The following is a 20,262-nucleotide window of genomic DNA, read 5'->3' on the forward strand; positions in this document are numbered from 1 at the left end:
CTTGTCGGAAAATGTTATAGTTAGGGATGGAAATCTCAGGGTTTTTGGTGGTCTTCCTGAGCCAGGATTCAGACACAGCTAGGACATCCGGGTTGGCAGAGTGTGCTAGGGCAGTGAATAAAACAAACTTTGGGTGGAGGCTTCTAATGTTAACATGCATGAAACCAAGGCTTTTATGGTTACAGAAGTCAACAAATGATAGGGCCTGTGGAATGGGAGGGGAGCTAGGCACTGCAGGGCCTGGGTTAACCTCCACTTCACCAGAGGAACAGAGGAGTAGGATAAGGGTACGGCTAAAGGCTAAAATAACTGGTCGTCTAGTACGTTCAGAACAGAGAGTAAAAGGAGCAGATTTCTGGGCTTGGTAGAATAGATTCATGGCGTAATGTACAGACAAAGGTATGGTAGGATCTGAATACAGTGGCGGTAAACCTGTGCATAGAGTGACGATGAAAGAGATATTGTCTCTAGAAATATCATTTAAACCAGGTGATGTCACCGCATGTTTGGTAGGTGGAACTAAAGTGTTAAATAAGGAGTATTGAGCAGGGTTAGAGGCTCTACAGTGAAATAAGGCAATAATTACTAATCAAAACAGCAATGGACAAGGCATATTGACGTTAGCGAGAGGCATGCGTAGCCAAGTGATCATAGGAGACCAGTGAGTGGCTTCAGGCAGCTAGCGGGCTGGGGCTAGCAAGCTAGCAGAAGGGCCTTGGAGGAAAGTCTGTTCTGGTCCCCTTGTGCTATTACTTCGGCAGACGGATCAGCATGGCTCCGTGTGGTAAACCAGGCCAAATGGCAAAATAGGTATAGTGGCAAAATAATTTCCTCTTAAGCTAACAGTCCGATGTGCTCTGGACAGCTAGCGGGCCGCGGCTAGCAGGCTAGCTGATGGGCATTCAGGGGACGATGCGACGGCGGAGCCAGTTGAGAAAATCACGTTGGTGGTCCAGTCGTGATGGGTCGGAGGGGGTCCAGGCCAGTTGGCAAAATAGGTATTGTAGCCCAAGGAGAGGCTAATGGACCTCTTTGGCTAGCCGGGAGATGTGTCTAGCAGATGGGCCTAGCAAGGCTAGCTCCAGGCTAATTGGTTCTTGCTTCGGGACAGAGACGTTAGCCAGGAGTGGCCACTCGAATAGCGAGTTTGTAAACAAAGTAAATGTAAACAAACACTATCGCCTTAAAACATGGTTAAAACTATCATTTTGATATCATGGATAGTCGGTCCTTGAATCTTGAGTGGTTACATTTCTCCAGCCCCATCCTTCAGCTTTTAACCGAAACAAGGGCATGGGAGAAAGCGTTGTTGTTTCAACTGCTGATTCCTGCTTTAAGTATATGCGATTTCTAGTCAAGTTTATTCATGCCATTTGTAGATATTAGTAATTTCAGTAGAGGTCACGCTGTGGCCATCTCATGACTAACCCTGCTCTTCTCTCGCCCCCCCCCAGACTCTGCCTTCATGATGGTCAACACCAGCGGACGTTTCTCGGGCCAGAAGGCCCAGTTGCTCATGCCCCAGCTCAAGGAGAACGACACCCACTGCCTCATCTTCCAGTACTACGTAGCGGGACAGCGTGAGGGTGCCAACCCGGGCCAGCTCAACGTCTATGTCAAGGAAAACAACAGTCCGCTGGGCATCCCTGTGTGGAACGCCACAGGGCCCGCCTACCCCACCTGGCGCCAGGTGGAACTGGCTGTCAGCACCTTCTGGCCCAACTTCTACCAGGTGAGATGGGATAAAGATGGTGATGGGCTGTGTCTATAAAAGGGGCACATAGAACAAGGGGTAGGGTTGTCAGTGAGGGCCCTACTGTTCATAAAATGTAAGGTTTTGTTCAAGTCAAAGTCCTGTTGTATTGTGGGCAGTTAGGAAATAGTAGACATTGTGTTATTATCCTCTGTGGGCTGTACGTCGACTGATGAAGTGGTAATGTTGGTGGAGATAAGAACCCATCAGATCGGGACATCTTCCCAGCAGCAGAGCCATCTTTAAACACTGCCTATTAGCAGGGAATAATATTGAACTCTGACAGAGTCCATGTTTTCTCAGTGTGGGTCCATGGCAGTACAGTAAACACATTCTCCAAGGTCTCTGGAGGTCAAACCACTTTCTATTATCACCTCCCCAATATTTCTCCTCTCTGAAAATTAAACTCATTTTGTGTGCAGCATCGTGCCGTCAGGCAGCAGCGCTGTGAATTTCCAGCCGAGGCAATTACCGCTCATGCCAAATGTTTGGTTTCCTCCCACATGAGGTCAAACACACACACACACACACTCGCTCACAGGGTCAGTGTGTACTGAGTGACCCGGCATGTAAGCCCGTCAATATGTCATCTGCCCCACGTATGACCCTCAGATTGAAGGCCGATGGTGTGTGTGTGTGTGTGTGTGTGGAGGGAGTTGGTGGGTCACGCCATCGAGCCCTCCTCCTCCCACTAACACACAGTTTTGGCTGTTAGACACGTTTTTTTCACACACGTGTCTGTGAGGTTTTCCCTAGCGAGACCGACGGTAAAGAGTGATAAATACATCTCCACGTTTCCCAAGAGAAATCACCGCCATCTGTTGTTTGACAGAGGCACCGTGCAGAAGGAGCATCTCTCTGTGACTTCCTATTACTCTTTCAGATGAACAATGGAAAGGCGCCATCTTCAAAGCTCTATACCCAATTAGCAATGTAGCAAGTAATTATGGGGTTTCTGTAATTGCACAGTATCTTTAAGTGTTTGTCAAAATGAAAACCACCTGGTATTCAGAAATTACTTTGTCTCTTATTTTGTAATTACAGCGTATGGTTTTCGCTCCCCTCAGTTTACAATGCAAGTCTATCAGCACAGGTCTAATTACATTGCAATGGTTGGGCCGCATTTTGAGAAACTTTTAATTAACCATATTTGAAATGCACGGCGTGATTATTGTCTTCCCCAGCCTGGCACACTCTGATCTTGATCCTGGCCTTTTGCGTTGTTCATCTCCACCTGCTCTGTTATTCCATTTTTAGACACAATCACAATTACCAGGTGATCTGTAAAGGAACATTGGGGCGACATCACATCAGTATTTAATGAACAGTGTGAGAGGGAGGAAGGGTCATTTTTTTCCCCTGTCTGCTATTATGTATGCATAAGAGGTCAGCCTTTTGTTCTTAGAAAGTTTCAACAACTTACTGACAAGATTTTTTGTAAAAGATGTGGTGAACCTGAAGTTGCACTAAGGACGCCATGAAGTAAAGCAATACCCACAAACACACACACGTCGGAGGAGCACTACTCGCATTCGCTTATGCATTAAAAGCAAACCTACTTCTCTAGCCCCCACAAGACACATGAACGTTATCATGGCTAATTGAGCTCATTCACCAGGTGCAGCTAAAGAAGATAAACCTAAAAACACATGGAGGAGGGGGGTTTGGGGGTCCGCCGGGGTCGAGCGGGTTGCTTAGCATCACCACGGCGACAAACATTAACAACCTTGGTTTTAATTACCCCAGGCGGCACGTTGTGACATTTTGCACGCTGGCGTTCGCGTTTTTATTTCCTTTTTGCAAATTAGGCCCTCGTTAAAGGCGTAATTAGCGGCCGAGGCTTCTGCCGTCGCTCAAAAGCAAGAGAGAGGGGAGGAGAGGGACACAAATCTATTAAAACCCATCTGAATGGTTTTATTAAAGGCATCTCGTTTGGCCTCAGCTCAACAATGTTATTTCATGGCTAATGATTCATTTTCATCCTATTTGTTCACTGGGCATTGGGACTGGTGCGGTTGGCCCTCCCTTGTAACACACAAAGGCCATATTTAAATAGGTTCCATTGTAGTAGGTATGGTCCCACAACAATACATCCTACAGCAGCTGATGTGGTAGGCATGATGAGGGGAGCCACGAGAATAGACAGTAGATCCATTAATAATTGGGGCGGCAGGTAGCCTAGTGGTTAGAGCGTTGGAGTTGCAAGATCGAATCTCTGAGCTGACAAGGTAAAAATCTGTCGTTCTGCCCCTGAACAAGGCAGTTGACCCACTGTTCCTAGGCCGTCATTGTAAATAATAATTTCTTCTTAACTGACTTGCCTAATTAAATAAAGTTTAAATAAAAAAGTAAATACAAATAATTCTGGGCTCCATACGTCAGCTTGGTATGAGGCACGCATGCGCACATCTGAGGCCCAGGGCTGTGTCCCAAATGGCACCCTATTCCCTATATAGTGCACTACTTTTGACCAAGGTCCTATATAGGGAATAGGGTGCCATGTGTTGCTATCTCCTCTAAGTTGATTTGTGTCCTTGGGTATTGTAGTCCCCCCGGACATTTGGATATTGTAGTCTCCCCGGACATTTGTTTTGGTTTGCTATTTTTGCGTCTACAAACCTGATATCTGGGCCCCACATAGTTCTATTATCTTAAGTGTTTGTTTTTGTTGTTCAGAAACTTTGAACGCTGCACTTTTTGTTCTTGATCGTATCTGTCCTCTTGCCCTCGACCGCCAACGGACCGTTTCTGTCATCCGTTACCGAGTCAAGTGAGATATTCAGGGTTCACTCACAACCATTACAGAGTGCGTGTGTTTCATACCAGAACGTTGTTCCCTTCCATTCTGCCCTTGCTCCCATCACTGATCAGAATTTGGTACTGGATAGTTTAAAACAATATGGTGGCAACTAAGTCTCAGCATTGTTTACAGCTGCCCAGTTGTCCCAAATCCATGAAGGTGAGTGAACAAGGACAAGGGTACTAGTGCATAGGGAACAACTTTATGGAATGAAATGACTGGGAACGAGGGAGGATCTCCAGAAAGCGAGGTCCCATTGGTCCGTTTTCTGGCCCATAGAAAAGCTCTGATGTAAACCAAGTTTGTTGGGCGTGCTGCCAGAAACTCTGCGTGAACAGGAAGGCAGCCCTTGCGTCTTTAACCAGTTGTTTCCTGAGCGATAAGGGCCATGGAATGTGGTCTCCGTGGGGCCACTCCTCTGAAGTGGACCGCGAGGTCAGAAGTGTGAGAACCTGATTCGGGCCGCTCTATTCGTCACTGTGGTAACGCAACAGAGCGTCCCTCGCAGGTGCAGCCGTTAAAAAAAGAACCCATGATACAGACACCCTGTCATAGAAACCATGACTCCAGAGTCCAGACAGACTCTCTACCGTTCCCCTCCCTCCTCCCCGTGGGAAATGGAGGATGAGACTCTGTACAAGAAAACAACATCTTTTTTTTAAACATTTAAATGATTAGGTCGATCTTTACGAGGTGTGTACCCTCAAACAGTTTTCTCGGCTGAATTCCACTCACGGACTGTAACAGCACTGATGAAGAGGGGGAAGTGGGCTGGGGATCCAACCCATATCACATGGCTCCTAGCTAAAGCATGCTCTCTGGAAGCCATGATGATTCAGGGATATAAATGAACCCAGTCATCATAGACCCAGGCCCCATTGTTTGAAATGGAAAGGGTCCATGTAACAGTAACCCAATCCTTTTCCCCCATCCGCCTCCCTGCCTCATGCCCCATGTTTGAAGCCTGAACGCGTGGGCCTGGGCCCCTTAAACTGTAGCAGCTGCCAGCTTCTCCCTCCTCTAACTAGACGTACAATGAATGGGAGCACAGGAGCGTTGTCTATGCCTGCGTTCCCATTCTCTACTCTTCTCCTGAAGTGCGCTAGCACATTCCCTGACATGGATTTATTAGCAATGGTGAAAACTCCCTCCAACCGATGCTTACACCAATTTGATGGTTTTAAATCCATGAGTGTTCAAGACAAGTGCACACTTTAAAGATGTAATAGTAGGATGCGTAAGGTATACAATTTCAAAATTGGCTAGTGCATCATTAGTTTTCCTCTTGTCATGTCAGTCATTGCACACCTTAGAGCTATTTATAACTTTTTAGCTAGGTTTTTAAGACCATAGATTTTGTTGTAATGTTTGAGTCATTAAAATATCAGATGACTACAAATACGACATGGCAAAATGTGTAGAATTGCAAGAAAATGTGCTTTAAAACTGCAACATTTTCTCTGCATCCCATGGCAAAATGTGTAGAATTGCAGGAAATAAGCTGTAAACCTGTTAAATATTCTCTCCACCAACAACAGTGGTGTGAACAGTTTGTCATGAACAGTGCTTGTTCCCATAGAAATAGAGGAGGGGTGCGGACACAGAGCGTTGGGACACATTCTTGAATAGGATGACAGGAAGTGCACGGAGGATGCTGTTTATGTTTGTGCCAACTGCCAACCTCTTACCCCCCTCTCTGTCTCTCCTTTCCTCCCCTCTGCAGATTGTCTTTGAGTCGGTGAGCACAGGACAAAGAGGTCTACTAGCCATCAAGGACGTCACACTGCAAGGCCACCAGTGTAGTAAGTCTCCACCCCCCCCCACACACACACACAATGAATGTGCTATGTAGCACCTGTCCCTTGCGTGTCTCATAAGTCACCCACTACCACTGGGTTCTCACTCTTCAGCCCCCCCCCCCATCTCCCTCTTCTCACATGTTATTGCTGTCACCTACCGACCCATGTCTGTGCTATATAGCCAACTCAATATACAGTATATTCCTGGGCAACATATTCACAGTCCTGTGACACGAACGAAGCTAGAATATACTACACAAGCCGTCATATTAAATATGTCCTTTGAATCAAAGGCAAAAGGACTGGATGGCGGCGAGCTTGTTGTGCCATTGCCCTCCTCTCCAGGAAAGACTCCGGTTCCACAATCCTCCCCCAGATGTGTGAAATTCCATGTGAGGAAGCTAGACTAATTGCCTCGGATAGAATGGCCAAATTTGCTTCGCCATGTAGCCAGGCACGGAGGAACACTGCTACATAAAGAATGTGGCATGATTGCAAGTGCGTAGTACAGCACACACATTATGTTGACTAAAGGTATAACCACGCATGAACCACTCACATTTTTCTTTGTCACATTTCAGTTCTGTTTAGTCGTTTTACTAACAACGTCACTAGCCTAGACTCGTGTGTGACTTTCCAACGGCTCTCGACAGATTAAGTGTCAACAAAGAGGGGGACTTAGGCTCTTCAAAGTTTGGCCTCGGTCCACGTTTCTTTTCCAGGTGAAGCAAGGCAATACCATTAGCCCTCAACTCCAAAGACTGGGGGAGTGCTGAGCTGGGAGATATCAGGGCCACCTCGTTACTTCACAAGAGTTGTATTAATTGCCTACCGCAGAGTTCCGTGGCGCGCACTCTAGTGTACCTCGTCTCAGATATCAGAATCAAGGTCGTCGCCCACCACGGCCCGCGTGCCTCCAACACAGAGACAAGGGGGAACTAATTAAAAACGTATTTCCATAATTTCATTGGCATGGACTTTCATCCGTGCGTTAGTGAGGTAGTGATCCCACCTACCATTATGTATTCAGATTGACCCAGATTCCCCAGCCAAGTCAGATCTGTTGTTAGTTCAACTGGCTAACTATTAAGGAGTAAGGAGACAACCCACCCTACGCACGCACCATATCAACAAGTTTACATAGAAGTGTGTGTTTTTGATAGTGACCAAAATGCAGGGAGCCCTGAACCCTGAACAGGGGCCAGAAAAAATAGTTTATGGCTCCATTTTGATTTGCAACCTGACCTCTAACCCCTTTTCCTCCCCTCCTCCCCTTTTTGCTTTATCCCTGTTATTGCTGCGCTGGTGAAAACTTTCTTCCAATATCCTTGAACTCTGGAGAGTCGAAAGGTTTATACTTTCCCCGGCTAAAATATTTTCACCACAGCTTGCCTCCTGACCTTTCACCTCTGTAATATCCTAATTGAAAACGCTGTCCCTGACTCTCCTCCTGGGAAGAAGGTAAAAAGAAAAAGTGTAAAGATCCATTTTGTGATTGAATCTCGGCAGATTTCTCCCCCGCGTGGCTCAAGAGATCAGACCAAGGTTAGGCCAACGCCAATGGAGAATAAATGTGATTTGTTTTTGGTAGGATTGAAAGATAATTGGCCGTATTAGTATGAGTTGAGGCAGATTCCATATACGTGCTCAGCTTACTGGAGAAATTGAGAAAAGGGGAATTCGGGAGAAAAACAACCACCACAAATTCCCATTAATCTCAATAAGAATAAAACCGTTAGACTCAAAGGAAATTAAACTGAAAGTGGATGAGACTACAATACATGCAAGCACTGTATTTAGCATGCTTAATATGGTTTTGGTTATTGTATACATCTCTCTCTCTTCCTCTCTTTTAGTGAGCACCCCCCACTTTCTCCATATCAAAGGTGTGGAGGTTAACGCCAGGCAGACTGCTACGTTCCAGTGCACAGTTAACGGTCGACCACAAGACAGCCATAACCTCTGGTTACAGGTGAGTCCATTTTGACCTTAACACTCGGAACGCCGGAATTCCATAACTACTAGAATGGCCATGACAGTCATTCTTACAGTTGATATTTCAATTGTGTACATAGTCCATAATAAGTAATACATTGCTAAATGAATGAATTTATTATGTTAAAATAGGTCATAAGAAACCTCAGGATTTCAAATGCAAATTGTAATCAATCAGAGAATGTATTGATAGGTCCAGAAGTGCATAGAGGGTTAATATTAAAATAAGACGACAGTGTATTTCCTGACTATTAGACAACAGTTGCCTGCTCAGCTGGCCCATACAAACTACACCTAAACTATATTGAAACTAATTTCACACATATAATAATAGATGTGGCCTAAAGACTAGATTAAATTGACAATGGTCTGATGGGTGACAATATTATGTAATAGAGAATGAAGAGACTGAAGACCAGCGCAGGGTGCATTGACAAAGGAATGGAGTTTACCAAATGGCACTTTTTCCATATCCTACAGAGATCCAGGCAGGCCAGACATTTTGATTGGGGGGGGCGGCACGTACAAATTACTGTGCAACTATATCGTACTTTTCCATTGAGACAAATTGTTGAAAAGTATTTGTATAATTTTGTTGCAATGTTTTCATTAACCATGTCCAATATTTGTTTGCCAATATATAAAAAAAATCCTCATGTTGATGTCGGTCACGTTACTGCTATTTAATGTGAGCTAGTTATACTGCACGTACTGTGCAGATCCAAAATAATCCTAATGGTGGCAGCCTAAACCACAAATGAATGTTTTACATGAAATAATGTTATAGTTAGGTGCAATATAGCAGGATTGGGATTTTAGGCTACCATCCTTTTGGATTATGTTGGAACTGCGTAAACTCGCAGTAGTAGGCTTGTAACGCTGACATCAAACACGCTTGAAAATCATGATTTCATAATATTTGTGGTAATAAATCACAGATTCCAAGGTCAATTAGCTACAGGACCATCTTTCTGCCTAATTAATTACACCAAAACAAATACACCCGCTCCAACACCCCTGTAGTAACAACACTTCACAATGTTACACACATGTACAGACCAGCATACAATCCTTTCTCTAACTAAATATTCACAGTGTTTGCGAGTTATATTACACAGTACTAGGATGTTAGTCCATCCATAATGATTAGAAATGAAACAGTATGTACATCTTTGTCAATTGTCATGATGCATTCTATCTTGGGTCATTGGGCTCCTAAGCCAGGTGTGTAGACATCTTAATGCACTAGTGGAAAGATCTCTCACAGCTGCTAACTGGGATGGTCAGCGCTGCCTGTATGATTTGATTGCCTTCAGGGATGGGAACATATCAGGGTCTAACAGTTTATACACACAGGACATGTCAGAAGTGGTGTCTTTCCTTTTTTTAAGAGGTAATGTTTAGCAGGAATATGCCATGTTTTTCTTGTGTGTATCTATGTTCTCCTGTGTTCTGTCCTGTCTGCTCCTCTCTTGCTCCCATCTCTCCCTTACTGTCTGAATTTCTGCTTTCCTGGATCTCCTATATTATTACAGAGAAGCTATAATATCAGTACCGTAGCAATATGAAATATTCTGAACAGACAAAGACACACAGAAGCAATATACACGCGCCCGCGCGCCAGCTAGCAAATTTTAGCCGTATTTGCATTGACATGAAATCAGTCAAAACAACACATGCTGAAACAAGCCACTTCCGATTCCCCATGGCAGTGTCATTCTTGCTGGCAATCTGGCCATCCAGAATCACAACAGGTTGACTTCTGCCCCGTGGAAGTGCGCACGTCAGCCAATCCATCTATGTAGCTAGATGCTAAATAATTGTGGTGTAAACACACACACAAAATCCATGAACTTATTCCTGCAAATACAACAACTGTCTCTGTTTGCTGAGCTGCATCTCTCGCCCTCTTTCTCAAGAAGAAATTCCGTATGTAAATCTTCTTATAAATTGGAAAAAATTTTAACTCCGCAGTCCAACTTTGTTTTAATTACAAATAGCTAGCCAATTGAGCTGACGTTACCAAAAGTAAAATCATTTTAGGCGAAAGCTGGTGACGTCAATGTGCTATACCCTACCAGAAAGAGCAGATTCCAAGGTTTCTAATGAACCTATTATTTCCCACCAACTCTACAAATTGCGTGAATGGTCTTTGTTTCAAAATACAAGTTTTTCCTAGAATATCCGTGGCTCGGTGCACTTTCCTCGTGTGATTAGGCTACTGGTGACAATCAGCAATAGCCATTTGGAGAAAATATCATTTATTTTCTTCTGTTATATTCTTACTGTATAATATGTGTGTTGACTTTGGTAGGGCAGGGCCTGTGACGTGACTGCATGGCGGAGTCATAGATTGGCATGGCCCAGCCATAGATAGCCTTGGCTACTAAGCACAGATAAATAAAAGTCAAAACAGGCTATTCTGTTCTTTTGAAATAAATTGTATTTAATCATGTCTTTTATGATCTTCCTAAACAAAATATGAATTGATATCTTTGTGATTTTGTAAATTAACACTAGAAGCCATAGTGACAAAAAACACTGCAATTTTAAAGAAATGTCCCCCTGTCCATGACTTTTCCTAAAGTCTATACGCTGAGTATACCAAACATTAGGAACACCTTCCTGATATTGAGTTGCACCCCCCCTTGCCCTCAGAACAGCCTCATTTTGCTGGTGCATGGACTCTACCAAAGGCACTTAAATATTTTGTCATGCCCATTCACCCTCTGAGTGGCACACAAACACAATTCATGTTGCTCCCGAGTGGCACAGTGGTCTAAGGCACTGCATCTCAGTGCAAGAGGGGTCACTACAGTCCCTGGTTCGAATCCAGGCTGTATCACATCCGGCCATGACTGGGAGTCCCATAGGGGTCGTCCAGGTTTGGCCGGGGTAGGTCGTCATTGTTAATAAGAGTTTGTTCTTAACTGACTTGCCTAGTTAGATAAAGGTTAAATAAAAAAAAGATGTCTCAAGGCTTAATCATTCTTTAACCTGTCTCCTCCCCTTCATCTACAGTGACATCAATAGCTTTCACCTGGATTCACCTGGTCAGTCTATGTCATGGAGAGAGCTGTGTTTTTTGAATGGTTTTCCCCATTACCCCTCCTCCCGACAGTAGGGCCTGCTCCGCTCCTCCTCCCGACAGTAGGGCCTGCTCCGCTCCTCCTCCCGACAGTAGGGCCTGCTCCGCTCCTTCTCCCGAGAGTTAGGTGCCGTGCCCAGTTCATAGTCACCCTGATAATTGCCTAAACTATATCAACATTAATTTCACACATATAACAGATGAAATAAATTAAGTATAGTATGATGGGGAGAATGGGTGAGTTGATGAGCGAGGGGAAGTGAACAATGCATAATTACACTGAATAAAAATATGAACGCAACATGTAAAGTGTTGAACCCATGTTTCATGAGCTGAAATAAAAGATCACAGAAATGTTCCATACGTGCAAAAAACGCATTTCTCTCAAATGTTGTGCACACATTTTACAGCCATGTTAGTGAGCATTTTAGCCTTTGTCAAGGTAATTCATCCACCAGACAAGTGTGGGAAATCAAGAAGCTGATTAAACAGCATTTTCATTACACATGTGTACCTTGTGCTGGGGACAATTAAAGGCCACTCTGAAAAGTGCGGTTTTGTCACACAACACAATGCCACAGATGTCTCAAGTTTTGAGGGAGCCTGCAATTGTCATGACTGCAGGAATGTCCACAAGAGCTGTTGCAAGATAATTGAATGTTAATTTCTCTACTATAATTCCTCTACAATGTCGTTTTAGAGAATTTGGCAGTATGTCCAACCGGCCTCGCAACCGCAGATCACGCATAACCACACCAGCGCAGGACCTCCACATCTGGCTTCATTCAAATAACATTTTATTGGTCACATATTTAGCAGATGTTATTGCGGGTGTAGCAAAATGCTTGTGTTCCTAGCTCCAACATTGCAGTAGTATCTAACAATACGCAAATCTAAAAGGAAAAGAATGGAACAAGTGGCATAGACTAAAATATAGTAGAATAGAATACAGTATATACATATGAAATGACTAATGCAGTATGCAAACATTAATAATGTGACTTTTCCATTATTAGTGGCCAGTGATTCCATGTCTCTGTATATAGGGCAGCAGCCTCTAAGGTGCAAGGTTGAGTAACCGGGTGGTAGCTGGCTAGTGATGGCTATTTAACAGTCTGAAGGCCTTGAGATAAAAGCTGTTTTTCAGTCTCTCGCTCCCAGCTTTGATGCACCTGTACTGACCTCGCCTTCTGGGTGATAGCGGGGTGAACAGGCCGTGGCTCGGGGGTTGATGTCTTTGATATTTTTGGCCTTCCTGTGACATCGGGTGCTGTAGGTGTCCGGGAGGGCAGGCCTGCGTTGGGCAGACCGCACCACCCTCTGGAGAGCCCTGTGGTTGCGGGCGGTGCAGTTGCCGTACCAGGCGGTGATACACCCCGACAGGATGCTCTCAATTGTGCATCTGTAAAAGCTTCTGAGGGTCTTGGGGCCAAGCCAAATTTCTTCAGCCTCCCGAGGTTGAAGAGGCGCTGTTGCGCCTTCTTCACCACACTGTCTGTATCGGTGGACCATTTTCAGATTGTTAGTGATGTGTACGCCAAGGAACTTTAAGCTTTTCACCGTCTCCGCTGCGGTCCCGTCAGTGTGGATGGGGCGTGCTCCCTCTGCCCTTTTCTGAAGTCCACGATCAGCTCCTTTTGTTTTGTTGATGTCAAGGGAGAGGTGTCGTCTGCAAACATGTTGAAATTGTTGCACGTTGCGTTTTTATATTTTTGTTCAGTATATGTAATCACCAATTGTGAATGAAGAACAGGGCGGACCTTTCTATTGTATTCATCTATTCTAATTATAATCTCAAAACGGTGTACGCCTATATCAGTCCACTGAATCCAAGTAGTCTTATTAGTCTACTCTAGGCCTACTTGGAGTAGTGTGAGCGTGCATAATTTACAATGGCAAGGACAAGACGAATGGATGCACATGCTGCACTGCGTTGCTACAAGATCTGAGTAAAAGCGACTCCGATGACAGCGAAAAAATGGATCATGACATCTCTGATTATTATTCTGGTTCATGCTGATCGACTTTCCATATCTGGGAAAGGATCCGTATCGGGCAGCAGGTGAGCGATACTCGGATAATGTAGTGATGAGGCTTGTGGAACCTTACATTGGCAAGGGGAGAAATGTCACCATGCTGCATCAACTGGGACACAACAAAGAGAAAACCGGCGACTATTACATACTACAACTGGACAAAGGTATGTCAACATTACATACTATGCATCGCCGTAGATAAACTTATGCAATGCATTATGCTCTTCTGTATCACATGTTTGTTTTTCCTATGGGAATATAATCCTAACCTGTTCTATTCCATAGGTCGGTGTGGATGGCACGGCTGTACTCTGTGAAAGGAGGAACTCTCCGCTGGCCTGTTGCTGTGTTCTACAACATGCTTGACTTGGCTGCTATCAACATACACATGTTGTTCAAGCAGTGTATGAACAACACCATGAGCAGGACAGACTTCATAATGAGTCTGGCACACCGGCTACGTGAGAAACATGAGTGCCAAGGCCGCAGCAAAGGTTCCTCTCGAGCCAAATTGTGCACAGCTCCCGGCAAGGAGAAACTGCCAGGTGGGCAGATGCACTTGCAACAAAACCTACAACGCCTGTTTCAGCTGTAAGCGACTTGTTTGTGCATAGTGTTGAAAGCAAGTGAAGGTGACAAATATTTTTGGTGACTGTTAGGACAAGGTATAACTGCTATATTGGATCCAACCGCTGCGTGAAGTCGCACACCATATTGTAAGCACGAGCGAGGCCACAAATGTGTCCAATAACTGACAATGGACTATTTTTCACCGGTGTCATATCGACACTTATATTAATCATAATGCCATTATTTATTTTGAGCTGATTTTCACTATTCACAAGCATGCTTGGCACTTATACTTAAGCAATAAGGCCCGAGGAGGTGTGGTATATGGCCAATATACCACTGCTAAGGGCTGTTCTTAGGCACGATGGAACGAGGCCTGGACACAGCCCTTAGCCGTGGTATATTGGCCATATATCACAAACCTTATTGCTATTGTAAACTGGTTACCAACGTAAATACTGGAAAAATAAATGTTTTGTCATACCCATGATATACCATGGCTTTCAGCCAATCAGAATTCAGGGCTTGAACCACCCAGTTTATAATGATGTTTAGGCTACTGATATTTTCTTCATTGACTGGCGCGTCTTGTTGGTTTGGATAATTTTGATTTGTTTTGTCTTTAAAAAAATAAGCTTTTTCTGCGTTCCAACGCACATGGTTTTTGTTTCATAGTTTGTAACAAAGGCACTCCACAAATAAAATGTATTTTACACTTGAAATTCTGTGTTTTAGTTTTTACATAGGGCTATAGCCTACAGTAAAATAAACGTATGAAAATGTTATGTTCAAATATTAACTTTTTGTATTCTAATCTTACCTTCATAAACACAACCAAATGACATGGGCATGAAGGGGTGTCCAATGCGGCCAGGCTTAAATTGATTTATTAGACTGGTGGTTATTGGTAATCCTTGAGGCCCTGCTAGTCTACTGTTAAATATGCATATGGTCGTTTTGACTGTCATGGAACTTTGAGGATGAAATGCCCAGAACGTGTTTGTCATGTAATAATTATCTCAAAGTACTGCTAAAATACACGTACAGTATTTAGAAAAAGTCAGGCACAGGTTGGTTCAAGGTTTTTATTGAGATAAAAATGGTCAGAATGACCATCTTGGAGGTTCTAGTGTTAAACAGTCCAGTTGTGGTCCTTTTAGATCTCAAGTGTCACCATGTTGCAGTCACATGAAGGCTACATGGAACTGCCGTTACCGGACTCCTTGTCGAACACATCCCTGTCATCTGCATATCAGTGTGTTGGACAGAGGTTGACTGTGTGCGAGTTAGTCGTTCCTCTTACCGAACGCCTTTAATCCTCGTTAACGGAGGAGATGAAACACTAGCATTGAGTGAAATCCCCCGGGTGACAGTAATGAAGAAATATTCCTGAAAACAAATGGCCCCAATCTGACGTGTGTGTGTGTGTGTGTGTGTGTGTGTGTGTGTGTGTGTGTGTGTGTGTGTGTGTGTGTGCGGTCCGTGTGTGTGTGGTGACAGCTGTGGGGGAGCCGGGGCTGTGTGTGTGCAGAGAGAAGAACAAACAGATCAGCTCTCGCTGACAGGATCCTCTGTCCCTCTCTCTCCAAACAGACCAGGAGAGAGACACACACACACACACACACACACACACACACCACTTGTGGCATTACCCTAAGCTGTGTTTAACCCCCCCCTTCCATTTTCATGCGTCACATGAAAACAATAGGAGGATATCTCCTCTTCACATGAAGACCCAGTGCTCTGTTTTGTCGGTGTTCCTCTCCCATCTGAATTCTTTGACCGTTAACAGTTCAGTTTGACCTCTCTGACCGTCTGCAACGATGCGTTCCCCTTTTCCCAGTAGGACTAGACTAGCGTTGCCTGCCAGGCAGCCTCGTACACCTCTCCCATACATAAACACACCAGCTGAATGGAAACCTGCTGGTTAGCACAGGGAGAATGGCAGCGGTGGTGTTAGACCCCGTAGCCCGCAGGCACTCTTCACTCGGCCTCAGCACTAGTGTTTACAGTATGCCGTGTGTGGAGATTTGAAATCACTACAATCTACAGTACAATCTGTTGTACTCTAGTCGACACCATGCTGGCAGTGTTGAGTTCATAAACAAAGTTTGACAAGAGTCACTGCAGAAGACACATTTTGTCATCCGTCAAATGCGGGGAACCATTTTGGATGGGTGATGTTTTTGACACATCATTCCTAATGTATAGTTACATGAACGTGTGTCGCTGTATATTTCCCAACCAGGGCATTGCAGAGAGACACAATATTTGTCACAGAGGGGAACCAGTTTGGATGTGGGGGTGTCACAACACTAGTAATGTACATTTACATGGCCGGTTTGTTTGCTGTATATTTTCCTACCAGGGTATCGGAGGGAGACAGGCCCCGATGAGAGAGACCAAGCCGGTGAACTCCCGCCGATATATCGCCACGTTCGACGTCGAGAACACCACCAAGGGAGACTCGGGCCGCTACCGCTGCATCGTCCACTCAGACAAGGGCGTGGGCGTGTCCAGTTACGCCGACCTGACGGTCAAACGTAAGTCACATTCTGTTTGTACCTCGCAAAAGACTGGTTATGTTTCCTCAAAATTCACCCCAATTTAAGATGACAGCCAAAGAGTTATATGAAATTTCTCTCTTTTCTCTCTCTCTCGCTGATGATTTGCTCTAATCCTGACCGGCTAGATGGAGACCTGTCAATCACTCTCAAATAGCCCCTGTGTTTGTCCGCCAGCACATGTTGCCACGGCAGCAGACTCCGGCGGCAGCCTCACTGACGGTCTCAGAGGAGAAGTGTATAGCTCACAGAAGTGTGTGTGTACTTGCCTGTGTATGTGTGCATATACATGTACTACTGTACAATGGTTATATATCAGACCTGTCAATGCAAATGAGGCCTGGCGTGTTGGAGTGTGCCATAGTAAATCTCCCTCCACTAGGTTGTGTGGAGGAACGATGCATGATGGCTGCCTCCTTCACCGTGTCAAATTATGCATCATCATTTAAACGCCATTACCAAAGACGCCCATCCTTCTTACCTAATTGGGATGTATTAGAGCAGCTACAACCAATTCCCTCTTATTCCCTTTATTAGTTTAAATTGAGTCGTCGACATTTTTCAACGCAGCAGTTTGTCCCCCTCTCCTAAATGAAATATTAGATCAGTGAAATAGTACATTTTTATGCATTTGCCATCGCTGACTCGCTCCAGGGTCCTTTTTTCCCCCACCTGTTTTTTTTCATCCAATTACTGGTGTTTTGTCTAGCGAAGACTTGTGGTGGCTGTGTCAGAGCAGAGCTGGGTAGCGCTCCCCTATCTCGGAGTTGGAGTTAGTGACCTTACCGCCATGGGCCCGTATTCACACAGTCTCAGAGTAAGAGTGCTGATCTCGGATCAGTTTTTTAGATCATAATGAATAAGATTATATGGAGAGGAGGGCCTGATCCTAGATCAGCCCTACTACTCTGAGACGATTCTTGAATACGGGCCCTGATCTAGCCGAGGATCCAGGAACAGTCTTTAACCCTGCTCTGGGATTACAGGACTGAGCCTGCGGGTTAACAAGGCTGACCTTGGGCCTGTGGAGGGCTGGGCTTGTAAATCATTAACATTGTACTGGGGCCTTCCAGGTCCCAGGGGGAGCCATTACTCTACCACTACTGCCAGTTAGAGGCCATTGTATTCATTTTATTTTACCAGGTAAGTTGACTGAGAACACATTCTTATTTACAGCAACGACCTTGGGAATAGTTACAGGGGAGAGAAGGGGGATGAATGAGCCAGTATATGATCTGACAGGCTATATGATCCACCTGTTATCATACCTACTGCACAGGTATATGTTAACCCTTTAGATACTGGTTTAGATCTGCACCTTTGGTTTTGGATGTTGATACATTGATTATTTTAGTTTAGTTTGCAGTGAATGTCACGTTTGTCTCCGACTTTGGTTGTAGTTCATGGGTTTGAGACTGGTTGTAGTTCATGGGTTTGAGACTTTGGTTGTAGTTCATGGGTTTGAGACTTTGGTTGTAGTTCATGGGGTTGAGACTTTGGTTGTAGTTCATGGGGTTGAGACGTTGGTTGTAGTTCATGGGTTTGAGACTGGTTGTAGTTCATGGGTTTGAGACTTTGGTTGTAGTTCATGGGTTTGAGACTTTGGTTGTAGTTCATGGGGTTGAGACTTTGGTTGTAGTTAGGTGTTGAGCGTTGGTTGTAGTTCATGGGGTTGAGACGTTGGTTGTAGTTCATGGGTTTGAGACTTTGGTTGTAGTTCATGGGTTTGAGACTTTGGTTGTAGTTCATGGGGTTGAGACTTTGGTTGTAGTTCATGGGGTTGAGACGTTGGTTGTAGTTCATGGGGTTGAGACGTTGGTTGTAGTTCATGGGGTTGAGACGTTGGTTGTAGTTCATGGGGTTGAGACGTTGGTTGTAGTTCATGGGGTTGAGACGTTGGTTGTAGTTCATGGGGATGAGACGTTGGTTGTAGTTCATGGGGTTGAGACGTTGGTTGTAGTTCATGGGGTTGAGACGTTGGTTGTAGTTCATGGGGTTGAGACGTTGGTTGTAGTTCATGGGGTTGAGACGTTGGTTATAGTTCATGGGGATGAGACTTTGGTTGTAGTTCATGGGTTTGAGACTTTGGTTGTAGTTCATGGGGTTGAGACGTTGGTTGTAGTTCATGATGTTGACTGCAGCCTCTTCAGGTGGACCGCTTGGTCAGAGTGTGGCCAGGTCACAAGGGAGGGATTGGCTTAGCATCCAGCTCAGAACAGTTCCTTAACTATACCCTAATCACAAACGTAAAACTCATGTATAATATATGTACATATATGAAGGGTAATTCAAACTGTATTTACATACAGTGCCAGTCAAAACTTTGGACACACCTACTCATTATTCTACATTGTAGAATAATAATGAAGACATAAACTATGAAATAACACATGGAATCATGTAGTAACCAAAAAAGTGTTAAACAAATCAAAATATATTTTATTTGAGATTCCTCAAAGTAGCCACCCTTTGCCTTGATGACAGCTTTGCACAGTCTTGGCATTCTCTCAACCAGCTTCATGAGGTAGTCACCAGGAATGCATTTCAAATGAACAGGTGTGCCTTGTTAATTTGTGGAATTTCTTTCCTTAATGCATTTGAGCCAATCAGTTGTGGTGTGACAAGGTAGGGGTGGTATACAGAAGATAGTACTATTTGGTAAAAGACCAAGTCCATATTATGGCAAGAACAGCTCAAATAAGCAAAGCGAAACGACAGTCCATTACTTTAAGTCATGAAGGTCAATCAATATATGTCAATATTAGGCTTCGGTATGGATCAGTAGCCTAGGCATTCACGGCACCCCTAGAATTAACAAAAGCTCTCTTTCTGAACAGACCTGACCTCCAAATTGCACCATCCATTTGCACCATCACTGCCTGGGTTTATTTTAGAACTACTGCATGTGAATCACACAGTAATAGTGTCTTCAAGTCCTTACCTAGGCTAGCCACAGGCTTAGTTTACCCTGTCCTCCTCCCTACTCATTCACTCCCTCTGAATTGCGGATGGCTAGCACTGGCACACTAGCAACAACAACTCACAGAACATCCAACATCTCTCTGAACCTGTTTCTAACCCCTCTCCAAATATTGAACCATAATCACTTCACCATAATGGGACCCAGAAGGGGAGTTTACATGAGCGTACACATCCCATTGGACAGGGACCAGTTCAAAGTCATCTGGGGAACCATGCGGGCTAAGGGGTTAGGTTGCACGGCGACCGACCAGCCAGTAACACTCTATATATAACCTGTTTAGGGTAGGGCCTTGTGGCCACTGGGGGGGTGTGGCTGGCAGCAGGTGCTAGCTAGAGGCACAGCAGTGTTTAGTTTATAGTCTACGAGCCACATGGTCGCTGGCTGCCACAAGCTGACTCTTTGAACAAGGGCACTCTTCTATGATCTCTGGGTTGTTGTAAAAGTGGGACTTGTAGTTCAACTATAAATATGAAGGAGGGCTCTGTGGACTCATCCTTTTTGTTTTGTTTATACTCCAGGTGGAATTGATTACACTTTCCTGGAGCCAGCAGGATGGATAGTCCCAAAAATGCAAACCATGCCCCTCTGGCACTTTCGGCAGACTCGATCAAGTGCTCGGTGTTTGAAAGAAAATAAGCACTCTTACCATACAGATTGTTGACGCCTGTAATGTT

General features: G+C 44.6%; 1 protein-coding gene across 12 annotated transcripts in view; it reads left to right on the top strand.

Moving 5' to 3' along the window:
- The window catches only part of ptprma (protein tyrosine phosphatase receptor type Ma), a 299,714-nt gene that overhangs the window by 87,593 nt on the left and 191,859 nt on the right, over positions 1-20,262 (top strand). For all 12 annotated transcript variants that reach the window (XM_045710832.1, XM_045710833.1, XM_045710834.1 and 9 more), the window contains exons 3-6: positions 1,455-1,732; positions 6,277-6,355; positions 8,209-8,324; positions 16,410-16,584. In XM_045710832.1, the coding sequence (XP_045566788.1) occupies positions 1,455-1,732; positions 6,277-6,355; positions 8,209-8,324; positions 16,410-16,584 (648 nt within the window). The remainder of the gene's footprint in view (positions 1-1,454; positions 1,733-6,276; positions 6,356-8,208; positions 8,325-16,409; positions 16,585-20,262) is intronic.

The sequence above is a fragment of the Salmo salar genome, chromosome ssa29 (genome assembly GCF_905237065.1).
Source record: "Salmo salar chromosome ssa29, Ssal_v3.1, whole genome shotgun sequence".
In the NCBI taxonomy this organism is placed as follows: domain Eukaryota; kingdom Metazoa; phylum Chordata; class Actinopteri; order Salmoniformes; family Salmonidae; genus Salmo; species Salmo salar.